The sequence below is a fragment of the Ostrea edulis genome, chromosome 5 (genome assembly GCF_947568905.1).
Source record: "Ostrea edulis chromosome 5, xbOstEdul1.1, whole genome shotgun sequence".
In the NCBI taxonomy this organism is placed as follows: Eukaryota; Metazoa; Mollusca; class Bivalvia; order Ostreida; family Ostreidae; genus Ostrea; species Ostrea edulis.
Genome location: NC_079168.1, coordinates 76,561,786 through 76,574,285, shown reverse-complemented (window position 1 = coordinate 76,574,285; position 12,500 = coordinate 76,561,786). Strand labels below are relative to the sequence as shown.

General features: G+C 37.1%; 1 protein-coding gene across 2 annotated transcripts in view; it reads right to left on the bottom strand.

Moving 5' to 3' along the window:
• LOC125649108 (centromere protein F-like) overlaps nucleotides 1–12,500 on the bottom strand; it is a 57,133-nt gene that overhangs the window by 15,542 nt on the left and 29,091 nt on the right. For both annotated transcript variants that reach the window (XR_008803279.1, XM_056166254.1), the window contains exons 11-15: nucleotides 4,205–12,500; nucleotides 4,055–4,114; nucleotides 3,775–3,909; nucleotides 3,437–3,688; nucleotides 181–294 (exon numbers count right to left, since the gene is read on the bottom strand). The exon at nucleotides 4,205–12,500 is cut by the window's right edge and continues 382 nt beyond it. Coding sequence is in view for 1 of the 2 variants with exons in the window: in XM_056166254.1 (XP_056022229.1) it covers nucleotides 181–294; nucleotides 3,437–3,688; nucleotides 3,775–3,909; nucleotides 4,055–4,114; nucleotides 4,205–12,500 (8,857 nt within the window). In the remaining variant the exon portion in view is untranslated. The remainder of the gene's footprint in view (nucleotides 1–180; nucleotides 295–3,436; nucleotides 3,689–3,774; nucleotides 3,910–4,054; nucleotides 4,115–4,204) is intronic.

Genomic DNA, 12,500 nt, shown 5'->3' with positions numbered 1-12,500 from the left:
GAAATTTTGATGAAATCAAGAGGAGTAACTTGAGAGATAAATGTGGAGTTTCTAAAATCTTGTTTTGGCGAAGTTAAACTTAATTTCATGAGCTGTTTCTATTGTGTATCTTACCCATTTTACAGTACAAGGTAGTGAAAACATTTTCCCGCTGCAAATTCAACAAACATTAATTTATACCTCATGTTCCTTTCTTTTGCTGTCCATTATCTCTTTCATCTTGTGATTTTTACACCTCTCAGCTGTAATCTCCGTGGACAAACGGGTACATCGATTCTCCCATTTTGATAGAAACTAAGAAAAAATACATACATACATACATATATATATATATATATATATATATATATAAAAGCTGTACAATGTACATCATTTCCATGCTGATATAACATTTAATATGTTTACACCATGGTCTAGTGAAAGAATAAAGAATGGATTGATTAGCCACGAAAGAGAAGTTCTGAACTATCAATAATTTTTTTAAAAATAAACTCATAACTATTATTTTAAACAAGAGGCCCATGGGCCTAGAATCGCTCTTCTGATACATTGCAGAACAAGCAAAAATTCTTACTAACCAAGATTCATCAATTAACAAGGTTTTAAAGACCTATCACATGATAGTGTATGAAGGGGATATCATACAGTACAGTATTAGATTAGGTAATCAAAATAATTACAGACTGAAGTTACTTAACCTACGTGCATATCTGGGTAGTACATATTTCTCTTCTACATGATTTTTTTCAAGGGATATAGAGACGGTTGGGGTGCTAAATACCGAATTTACTATGCATACAATTAGAACAAGGGGATCGCATTGTATTTTGTCCGATTTTTAATGCAATACATCAACTTAATAAGTTTGATGAATCTAAGCCACTTAGTATCTGAAATATCTAAATATAGCCATGAAATTCAAAAAGTATATCAGTGACCTACTTCTTAATTGACACACTCCGATGACTCAAGATACATCAACAGAAACAGGTTCATGATTTTAGGCCTCATAGCATTTGATTTAGATATAGCTTTGAAGTTAAAAAAGTAGATCAAGGTGACCTAATTTATAGTCTGCACACTCCGAGACTCAAGATGCTTCAACTGACAAAGTTTGATGATGTTAAGTCAAATAGTACCTAAAAATTTAAAAGTAACTGTCCAAAAGTAGGTCACGGTGACCTACTTTTGGTCGAAACACTGAAGACTCAAGATGCATCAACTGACAAGTCAAATAGTATTCAAATATAGCCGTCAAATTCCAAAAGAAGGCCACAGTGACCTACTTTTTGGTCGACACACTCCAAAGACTCAAGATGCATCAACTGACAAAGTTTAATATTTGAAGTCAAATAGTATCTGAAATATTTAGATATAAACGTCAAATTCCAAAAGTAGGTCACAGTGACCTACTATTTGGTATACACACTCTGAAGACTCAAGACCTATCAACTGACAAAGTTTGATGATTGTAAGTCAAATTGTATCTGAAATATTCAAATATAGCCGTCAAAATCCAAAAATAGGTCACGGTGACCTACTTGTTAGTCAACACACTCTGAAGACTCAACATGCATCAACTGACAAAGTTTGATAATTGTAAGTTAAATGGTATCTGAAATATTAAAATATAGCTGTCAAATTCCAAAAGTAGGTCATGGTGACCTACTTTTTGGTCAACAAACTATGAAGACTCAAGATGCACCAACTGACAAAGTTTGATGATCCTAGCTTTCATAGTGTCCAAAATATTTTACGAATAGAAAATTGTGAAAAGCAAAGCTATTGATTTGTATTTGGTAATCACTATTCGTTTTGCAAAACAGATATGGCCACGATGACAGTTACGATACCTATATCGTAATTGATAAAAATAAATATTTCTCATACAATTGGCGGTATTCTTGCTGCTAACATACTTAAGACCACTCATATTTCCCTGGTACAAATACTATCAATATGCTATCAATATACCATGTTGTTATGGACTAAAGACTGATTTCCTGAGCGTCAGGAGCTGTGTTACAGCTGTTGAATATGACATAGTATAACAAGCATTGTGAGAGTATTGCATAGCAATACATACAGGCTGTCCAGCACCCTTGGACAAAAAATAAGGGCAAATTTTAGGGGTAAAATTTAAAAAAATTTGGGCTAAATTAGGGCTAAAATTAGGAATTTTTAACCAAATTGCGGAAGTTTTAATTATTTAAAAGGACTTACCTTGTCAAATTTAAAAATAAAGAAACTCACATGACACACAAATAAGATGTAAGTACAGGAAGGGCGTATTCCAGTGTTCCATGGTCTCAGCTATTATTGGCTATAACCTAAAATCTCAACTCTTTATCACAAAGTCACAACCAATAAACAAGCTTGACACATGGATCCACAGGTCAACTGCCTTTCACTGCACCAGCATTATCTGAATAAGAACTGCAATCTACGTTAATAACACACATTTTGTATGATTGCATTTTGATTTTTCAAGACTGATAAAAAAGTAGGAATTGACATGAAAAATAAGGGCTTTTTTAGGATTTCCCCTTGAATTTGACATTTTTTTTAGGAATTTTAGCAAAACTGAAAAAAATTAGGAATTTTAGGGCCGCTGGACAGCCTGATACATAGTCCCCTACCGGAGGCAAAAAATTATTGGACTGCATCAATATTCAAAGTTCTTTATGAGAACAAGGTTATGATAAAAGGGAAGATTGGGAAACCAAAATAGGAATGGTTGGAAATCAACTACTATGACTAGACAAGGAAAACTTCAAAATCGATCTGTAACTTGTAAAGGCAAAGCAATCATCATGATGTACTGAATATTAAATGAATATCTGCAAGCACATTAAAAAAAAGTCCAGAAAACTGATATTTCATGTTATTTTTTTAAGTCTAAGGGCCATAACTTAACAAAAAATCAATGGACCGAGACGAAACTCAAACTTGATCTGTAACTTGTTATAGTAAATCAATGTACCAAATATCAAATGAATATCTGCAAGTACACAAATAAAATGTCCGGAAAACTAATAATTCATGCTATTTTTCTAAGTTCAAGGGCCATAACTTAGTGAAAAATCAACGGACCGAGACAAAACTATGACTTGATCTGTAACTTGTAATGGCAAACAATGTACCAAATATCAAATGAATATCTACAAGCATGTCAAAAAAAGTCCGGAAAACTGATTTGCAGGACTGACGGACAGACAGACGGATGGAGCGCAAACCTAAAGTCCCCTTCGACTTTGTCGGTAGGGGACAAATAAGGTGAGAAATTGGCCATGTAGTAACCTTCTTCAGCAAGCGAAACTGGTCGACATGTAATTATATATCATTTGGCCACATATTTTGTGCCACTGAATGAAACACCTTTCTATATCAAGTCATAAATTTACAGACATAAATCTGATGTAACAGACAAAGGTACCTCATTACTCCTGCTGTTTTGGGATTTTAACTCTGCAACTTTCTGTGTCAGCTGGGTCTCCTTCCTCTCCACAGATTGTAACTTATTTTTGTACTCCTCCACCAAACCTTCCAGTTTTTCTATTTCCACTTTCAGTTTGGCTATGTCCTCCTCAGCAGTGGAATTCTGGGATAACGAGTCCTTCAGCAGACTCAGCTGAGCTTCGTAGTTCTCCTGTGTCTTTCTAATGTCTTCTTGGTGTTTTTCTTTTAGCTTTAAAATTTATAACAAAAGTCAACTAGAATACAAAATTCTGATTACTATAACTTACTTCTACATATGTCAATCCTAATACAAACCTGCTCCATCATGGTTTTGTGGTTATCTTTCAATTCCAAGACACTGGCAGAATGCCTCTTTTGTATCTCCATTTGTTTGGTGCACTCAAACTGTATCTGTTCTTTAAGTTTCACCAATTCATTTTGGTGCTCCATCTGATCATAGACAGAATTTCAACATTTATAAGCTTTACACCAAATAACTGACTATCTCGTCAAGTTCTCAGGAAATAATTACAATAGGTATGCAATGGTTAACAGTTTAAAATTTATGTCGTTGAAAAGCTCATAAATTACAAACCCTTATATCTTCAATCTCTTCTGCTGTCCTTTTCCTTTCTTCGCTTTTTACATCAGCAATCTGAAAACCAAAGAAATTTGTATATATATCAAACTAAAAATCATCCCCTTCATCTTTATACCACCCTTGCTAACAGCGGATTCACTTTACCTCTAGTTCCATGGTTGACAGTCTCCTCTGCAGCTCTGCCTTGTTGTCCTCCAGAATCAGGAACTCTGATAGAAGTTCTCCTTTCTCCTTCTCTTTGTTAGAATTCTGCTCCTGGAGGTTCTGGATTTCCTTCTCTTTTTCACCAATCAGCTGCTCCTTATCCTGCATTTCTGATTCCTTGGCTCCCAGACATGTCTGCACATCTTCCAGTTTCTCCATCTTTTCCTGCAGTAGCTGCTTCAGAGTGTCCACCTCCTCTTGGTAGTCCTTGTTTCGTACAGCTGATGCAGCCAGCTGTTCCTTATTTTGAGTTAATTCAATGGTCAGTTCCTCCACCTTGTGCTGATGTCTCTGAATGTCTTTTTCATATCCAGAGTGCTCCTCTTCATATTTCTTGATCTTATTTTGTAACAAGTCCATGTCCTTCTTTGACACTGTCTCCTTTTGAGATTGGCTGTTTAGTTTGTCTGTTAGTTCCATAATTTCAGCATCCATGGAAAATATTTGACTTCTCAGGTTCTCCTTTTCTTCTTTCCACTCTTCCAGTTTCTTCTGTTCATTCATTTCTATCTCCTTTATAGAGCTTTTCAGCTCCTCCACCAAGTGAAGAGACTTGTCTCTCTCACTTATCATTTGTTTTAGTTCACACTCCAGGGTATTTTTCTCTGTTGTAAACTCTTCATTTTCTTTTTCCAAGCTTTCCATGGCATCTTGGTACGTCCCCATATCAGACTGTAGTTCTTCCTTCTCTTTGCTCAATTTTGCACAAGTATCTGATAAGTTAGCAATTTCTACATCTTTCTCACCAAGTTTGTTATTGATTTCCATTACCTTGCCTCTAAGATCCAGCAGCTCATTTTCTTTTTCCACAATCTTTCTCTTCTTTTCTTTGACAATGCCTTGGTATTCCATAATGGTGGGCTCCAGAGTGGAACTGATGACTTGCTTGATTTTCATTACCTCCCCTCCACACTCTTCTGTGACAGAAACCAACTGTTGTTTTTGTTCCTGAACGGCTGCTTCCTTTTCTTCTACTTCTGCCTGCAAAAGGTTTATCCTCTTGTTCAGTTGGAGCAGTTCTTTTTTTATTTCCTCCTTCTCCTGTCTTATTACATTTAAATCCTGCAGAGCCTGTTCTTTCTCTGCAATCATCAGTTCTAACTCAGAGTAGGCTTGCTCTAATTCTTTTGACAAAGAATCAATTTTATCTTTCAGTTCCTTATTTTCATCCTCAAGTCTTTGTATATCTATCATGTTAACCATCTTTTCCCTGGTCTCTTTCAGCTCACTATTCTTTACATCCAATTCTTCTTGGAGCTGTGACATATGTTCTTTTGTTTTCAACAACTCTTCTTCAATTTCAGAAAGTCTGCTTTCTGCCCTCTCACATGTACTCTTCAAGTTCTCCTGTGTCTTGAGGGATAACTCCATTTCAGTCTGCTGCTGAAGACATTTATCTTGCATTTCTTCCCGATCATTTTTGTGTGTAGACTCCTTTTCCTCTGCCTCCAGCAGTAGTCTCTGATTCTCCACCCGTAACTGCTGTATGGTACTCTGACTTTCTTGGTTATCCTTCTCTAACTCCTGAACAGTTTCACGCAGAGACTGCAGCTTTTCGTTAGCTTCATCCTTCTCCTGCTGGGCAGTCTGTGTGAAGGTTTGTGTACACTGTAGTTCTGTTTGTGAAGCACTGATTTGAGACTCCAGTGAATTTCTCTCCTCCTCCACACTTTTGATGTAATTCCTCAAGTTACTCACTTCGTCCTCCATGGAAATTTTTTCTGTGTTAAGTTCTGAAATTTTGTTCTCCATTTCAGTTACTTGTTCTGTAAATCTTTCTATTTGAGATGTCAAATCTTCAATTTCTCTTGTTTTGGTAAACAATTCTGCCTCATGACTTGCCCACATTGACTGAATAGTTTTATGCTTTTCCTCCACCATTAGCTGTCTCTTCTCGGCACTTTCCACACGCTGTGCAAGCTCTTCTCTAACGTTCTGGAATTCATTGATAAGATTCCCCTTCCTATCTTCAGCAGCATCCAGCTCTAACTGAAGCTCATTAACCTGTGTTTCTAATTGGATGGATTTTGCTTTCTCCTGGTCCCAAGCCTCTTGTACTTCTTCAATATGGTCCTCTTTTAAGCTCAGTCTGTCATTCAGTTCTTTCAGTTCTTGCCTTACATGTTCAAAATTATCTGCATTTCTTTTCACTGTCACTTCAGAGTCCTGTAATTTATTCTTCAATATTTCCTTTTCTTCTTCCAGGTTTCTTATGATCTGCTGTTTCTTTTCTATCTGATTATTGTAATGAACTTCCATTTCTTCTTTTTCTTTTCTTGCCTCTTCAGTCTCTTGCATTAGCTGGTGTTCCTTCCCTTCTAGCTCCGCATTTTGTTTCTGGAGGGATTCTACAGATTCTTGCAATGCCAATTTTTCTCTTTGCACATCTTCTAGTTGTTTTTGTGCCCCTTCAGAAGAACACTGCCTGGATTCCACTAATAATTCAGTTTCATGTAGCCTATTTAGTAGAATATCCTTTTCATTTGATATTGTCTCAATATTTTGCTGACAACTATAAATTTGGTCTTCAAGTACAGTTATTTGAGTGAGGTTCTCAGATACCATATTGTTTAATTTTTCTTCTGACTCTTTTAAATGAGAGATTTCTGTTTGTAAATCTTCTTTCTGCCTAAAAACTTCTTCATATGAGGCAGTGATCGTGTTACATGCAGTTTCAAATTTATCTCGGCAAGACTCACTTTCTCTTAGCTTATCCTTCAGTGAGTCTGTCTCAGCATGTAGTTGATTAATGTCATCTTGCATCTGTGACATCATGGTTTCCTTTTCCTTAATCATATCTTCCAACTTGCTTTCCATTTCAGCTAAAATATTGTCCTTATCTGTAACATCGCAATTCTTTGCTTTAATCTGGGTTTCTGCCTCCTGAATCTTTAACAATTTTTCCTCATTAGCTTCAGCAAGAACTTTAATCTCTTTGCTCAAAGATTCTATCTGGTCATTGGCTTTTTGCGAATTGTTTTCCATTTCTGCAAATTCGGATATTTTCTGACTTAGATTACTTTCAGAGTCATGGAGTTTTTCTGACAGTTCGATTTTCAGCACCTCTAAATCCTCTACAGACTCTCTAAGAGCTTTGGTTTCCTCCTCAAGCTGCCTTATCTGCTCCTTGCTGATGGCATCTTGGGACAAGAGATCATTCACTTTGTCATTATTTTTCATGCTTTGCAGTTCTACCTCTGACAGTCTCTCCTCCACCTGGAGTAATTTCTGCTGTAAATCTTCCTTCTCTTCATTCAGCAGAGATTTTACATTCTCTGCCTCCTCACAATTTTGTTGTAACGTTACAATCCTGTCATTCAGTTCCGATTCAATTGAATCTTTCTCCCTAAGTTTTTCCTCTAATTTCCTCAATTTCTCGGTTAGTGAATGGACTTGGACATCCCCCTCTTTCTTGGACATTTCTATTTCATATTGAAGCTGTTCTTTCTCCATAGAGAATGCCTGTATCTGCAATACTAGTTCCCTGGTCTGGTCCTCTAATTTTTCAATCTTCTGCACTTTTTCTGACAGTTCATATTCAAGCTCAGACTTCTGTGCAGTGACATCCTTTTTCGCTTCATCTATCGTACATTTCTGGAATTCAAGCTCTTTAATCTTGCATTGCAATCCAGCACTGCTAGTGGTCAATTCAGAAAGTTCTCTTTCCATGCTTATGATTTTCTCTTGGAGGCTATTAACTTGAGATTCACTCTGCTTGGTGAGTTCTTCAATCTTTGAAGTTAACAATGACACTTGTCCGTCTGCTTCTGAATGCCTTTGCAAAATTTCGAACTCCTTTGAGGATGCCTCTTTGACTTGATCTTGAAGATGACAATTCTCCTGTTTTGACAGCTGGAGTTGCTGATGGCTGTGATCTAGCTTTTTACTGAGTTCAGCAACCTGAGCCTCCAGATCAGTCTCAGCTACTTTCAATTGCTGATGCTTTTCTTGAAGATGATTTTGTAGTTCCTGAACTGTGGTTTCCAAAGACTCAATAACCTTGTCTTTCTTAAACATATCATCAACATACCTTTTGTTTTCAGAAGACTTAACTTCTTCAAGTTCAACAATCTGTTCTTTTAATTCAGTCACTGACATCTCTTTGGTTTCAATAACGAGAGAGAATTCTGACACCTGGTCTGCTTTTTCTTTAAGTTGGTTTTGGAGAGATTGGATTTGAAGTTGAGTGGCTTCCATGTCTTCTTTCAGCTGCCCAAACTGATTTTGAATGTCATTTCTTTCTTCACTGACCTCTGCCAGCTGTCTTTCTAATGTGCAACACTCATTCACAGTGCTTGACAATTCCAGTTCTTTGTTCTCTCGAACAATCTGCAACTCCTGAACTTGACACTGCATGTTTTCAAATTGTTGTTGAAGTAATGATTTCTGGGATTCAATTTCCTCCTTTTCGCTTTCCACTTGAAGCAACGTCTTTTCCAATTCTCCTACACTTGCAGATAGGTCTTCCTTCTCCTTCTGTAAATTCTCATATCTATTTTTCAGAACTTCCAGAGCATTTTCCGACTTTTGGCGTTCATCTATCAAGCTTTCTGTTCTTGCACTTAATTCAGTCTTCATGCTTTCACTTTCACTACGGACAACATCCAGCTGAGCCTCAAGTGTGTTTGTTAACTCCTTCAAAGAAATATTCTTTTCCTTCAAACTTTCCCACTCTCCTTGCAAATTTGTCATTTTCTGATTCATCAATTCCATTTCTTCACTCTTCTCATGGATTCCTGATGCCATTTCATCAAGTTTACATTTCAATTCTGCTGATTCCCGATCAAAGATTTCCTCAGCTGAAGTTTTTGACAGGAGAGTTTCATTGAGTCGCCTTTCCATCAACTCATTAGCATCTTTTTGAGACTGTAGTAATCTACTGTTTTCTTCATGAGAATCTCTTAACTCACACATCTCTCTCTGCAATGTCTCCAACTTTGCACACAGTGTCTGATTTTCAACATTTTTCTCCTCCACACTGCTGAACGAACTTTTTACCTGATGCACCATATCATCAAATGAGGTTTTCAGTTTCTCTAGTTCTGACACCTTTCTGTCCAGTATATCCTGTTTATATTGTAACTTGACATGTAAATCCTGGTTTTCTTTACGCCTCTGTTTCTCCTGTTCTTCTGACTCTTCAGTCATCTGTTTGATTCTTTCTGCATATGTTTCAAGGGACGATTTCTGCTGCTCTAACAAATCCGATTTCACTTGGTACTCTTGCTGTAGATCACTTAACTCTTCAGATAATTGGGCACATTTGTTGTCCTTGTTGAAGGTCAATTCATTCACACAGTCCAATTTCTCTTGCATTTGAGCCATAGTATTTTCAAGTGTATGGATGTGAACTGTTTGGTTGTTGATTTCCTGTTGCTTTTCTGCAAGGATCTGATCTTTGTTTATGCATTGATCTTGAAGCTTGCCACACTGGGACTCCAAAGCATCAACATTTTCCTTGCTTTCTTGCAAATCCACCTGGTACTTTTCAAGAGATCTTCCTAGATCATTTACATTTACTTGAAGTTTCTCAAGTGATTTGATTTTATCAGTTTCACTGTCTTGAACCAACTCCAATTTGATTTTCAACTCTTCACATTCCTTGTTAAGTTGTTCAACACTTTCGGCTTTCTTTTCCAAAGTAGATTGCTCCATTTCCAAGACTGACGACAGTTGTTCACATTGATGTTTGTTCTTGTGAAGTTCTTTTTCTAAAGATTCTTTTATATTCATCATTGAGTTAAGTTTTCCAGTGACTTCCTCTAGTTCTGATGTTATTGAATTTATAGTCCTTTCCTTCTCTTCAACAGTAGACTTTAAACTCTTGATTGATTCTTCCATCATGGCTATTTTCTGTTCCCATGCCTCAAGACATTCATCTTTGTCCTCCATGTCCATCTGCAACATCTCCTGCTTTGCCTCCATCCTCTGAAGTACTTCCTTCATTTCTTTCAGTTCCAACACCAGTCTCTCTTTCTGAGATACTGTGCTCTCAATCAAATCTTTCCCTTTGGTTTTTTCTGTAATCAACTCATCTAACTGCACTTTGAGTTCAGAATTCTCACTCACCAGTTTATCCATGTCAATGGAAAATTTGTTCTGGGATTCCTTAATTTCTTTCTGCAGACACTCAATATGGTTTTCTCTCTCTCTTTCTAAATCCTCGGCCTGACTACATCTCACCCTTAGGACTTTTAATTCTGCTTCCATATCACCAGCCTCTCCTGTCATCTTATCTAGCTCTCCTTGCAGTTCATTCGATATTTGTTGTTGTTCATTTACCTTTCCTTCCAGTGCTGTAACCTGATTGTCCTTGGCTTCACAAGCTTGCTTCAAATTGGTGCACTGCTCCTGCAATGATTTATTTTCACTTTCTTGCTGACATAAAGACTCAGCTTTCTTTTCCATCTCCAGACAAGTGTTCTCTTCAACAGATTTCAACTCTTCTCTAAGTTTTCTGAGCTCTTCATCTTTAAGTGATACAGCTTCATTTGCTTGTTGAAGACTGGTGGACAATTCCTCCAATTTTGCTGCTTGTTCTGCTGATTTCTGCACACTCTGTTCCAGATTTGAGCACAGTGTTGTCTGCTCCTCTTGGATAGCTTTGATACAACTTTGTAGCTTCTCTTTCTCATTTTCTAGTACCTCCACCGAACTCTTTAAACATTCTCTGCACTCCGACAGCTCTACATTTAGTTTCTCTAAGGCTTCTATTTTGTTGACAAGTTTTTGGTGCTCAGTGTCAGAAGATTGCTGCAACTGTTCCACCTCTCTCAGAGCCGATGCGAGCTCATTAGAATTTGATTTCACAACTTCATTAGCTTGTTCAAGTTTACCCTGCAGGTCTTGTGATAATGCCTCACTTTCAGATAATTTTTCACTAAGTTTTTCATTTGTAGTTTGGAGTACTTGCACTTCTGATTGTAAGTTCACTAGATCTTTTCTCACTGTTTCTAATTGTGAAGTCTTCTCTCCAAGAAGCTGCTCTAATTTTTCATGGTTTTCATTCAGGGCTGATTGCTTCAGAGAAAGTGCTGTATTTTCCTCTGAAAGTTTCTGAAGCTCTAAAGACATTTCGTTTTTCACAGAACCAAGTTCATCTTGTAGAGACAATATGCCACTCTTCTTGTTTTCAAGTACAGACTCTAATTGTTGAATTTGGACCAGTTGTTTTCTGATTTCCTCATGCTTTACTTTCTCTGCATCTTTGAGTTCCTCATACATTTTCTCAGTATTTTCTTTCTCTCCTTTTAGTGATTCAGTTTCTTTTTTCAGTGCACAGATGTCCTGGGATTTTACTTGCAGTGCTTGTAGATGTTTTTCCTTATCTTCTTTCATTGTCTTGATTTGTTCACTCATGTAGCAGACCAGGGTTTCCTTGTTCATAAGATCCGAATTCAGTTTTCTGTTTTCAGTTTCCAGGACTTGGCGAGTTTCCTCCAAATCTGCTGATTTGCTTGTTAAGGCATCATTAGCCTGGCTTAATTGACTTTGCATGGTGGATTTTTCCGCAGTCAATTCCTCGATGTCTTTCAGCACTTCATTACATCTCACATCAAGATTCTTGATTTCATTATCTTTTTCTTTCAATTTGTTTTCCAACTCTGAGAACCCTGCATTCTTTTTATCAACAGCAACTTTTAATTTATCTCTTTCCTCAATTAAACTGGCAAATTGTAAATTCAAATTTTCAAGCTCTGATGTCAATTTAGTGTGTTCCCTGCCCGAGTATTCCTGCAGTTCTGAAAATTGTTTTGAGACTTCCTTCAATTCCGTTTCTTTCACCTGAAGAGCATCTGACACTTGCTTCAATTTCGATTTCAAATCCACACATTCGTCATCTTTTTCTTTATTCTTGGTCTGCAAAGTTCCCAATTCAGCACTCGCTTTATGAAGATTCTGTTCTACCTCTTCACATTTCCCTTTTAAGTTCCTCACTTCTTCATTTTTAGAATTCTCTATATCCACCAGCTTTTCCTTGATATCTGTCAGCTCCTTCACTTTACTCTCTGTTTCATCCAACTTCTTCTGGAAATCCTGGCCAACAGAATCAAGCTGCATCTGGACAGACACAATCTGCATCTCCAAGGATGTGATCTCCTTGTTTTTGGACTCTGTTGCAAACTGAGCCTGTGCCACATTAGTATGCAGCTCACTAATTTCATTTTGTAAGGCAGTCTCTTTCTCTGTCATTTGAGCCTGAAGGGTATCAAAACCAGCCTGTTGCTCTGCCATG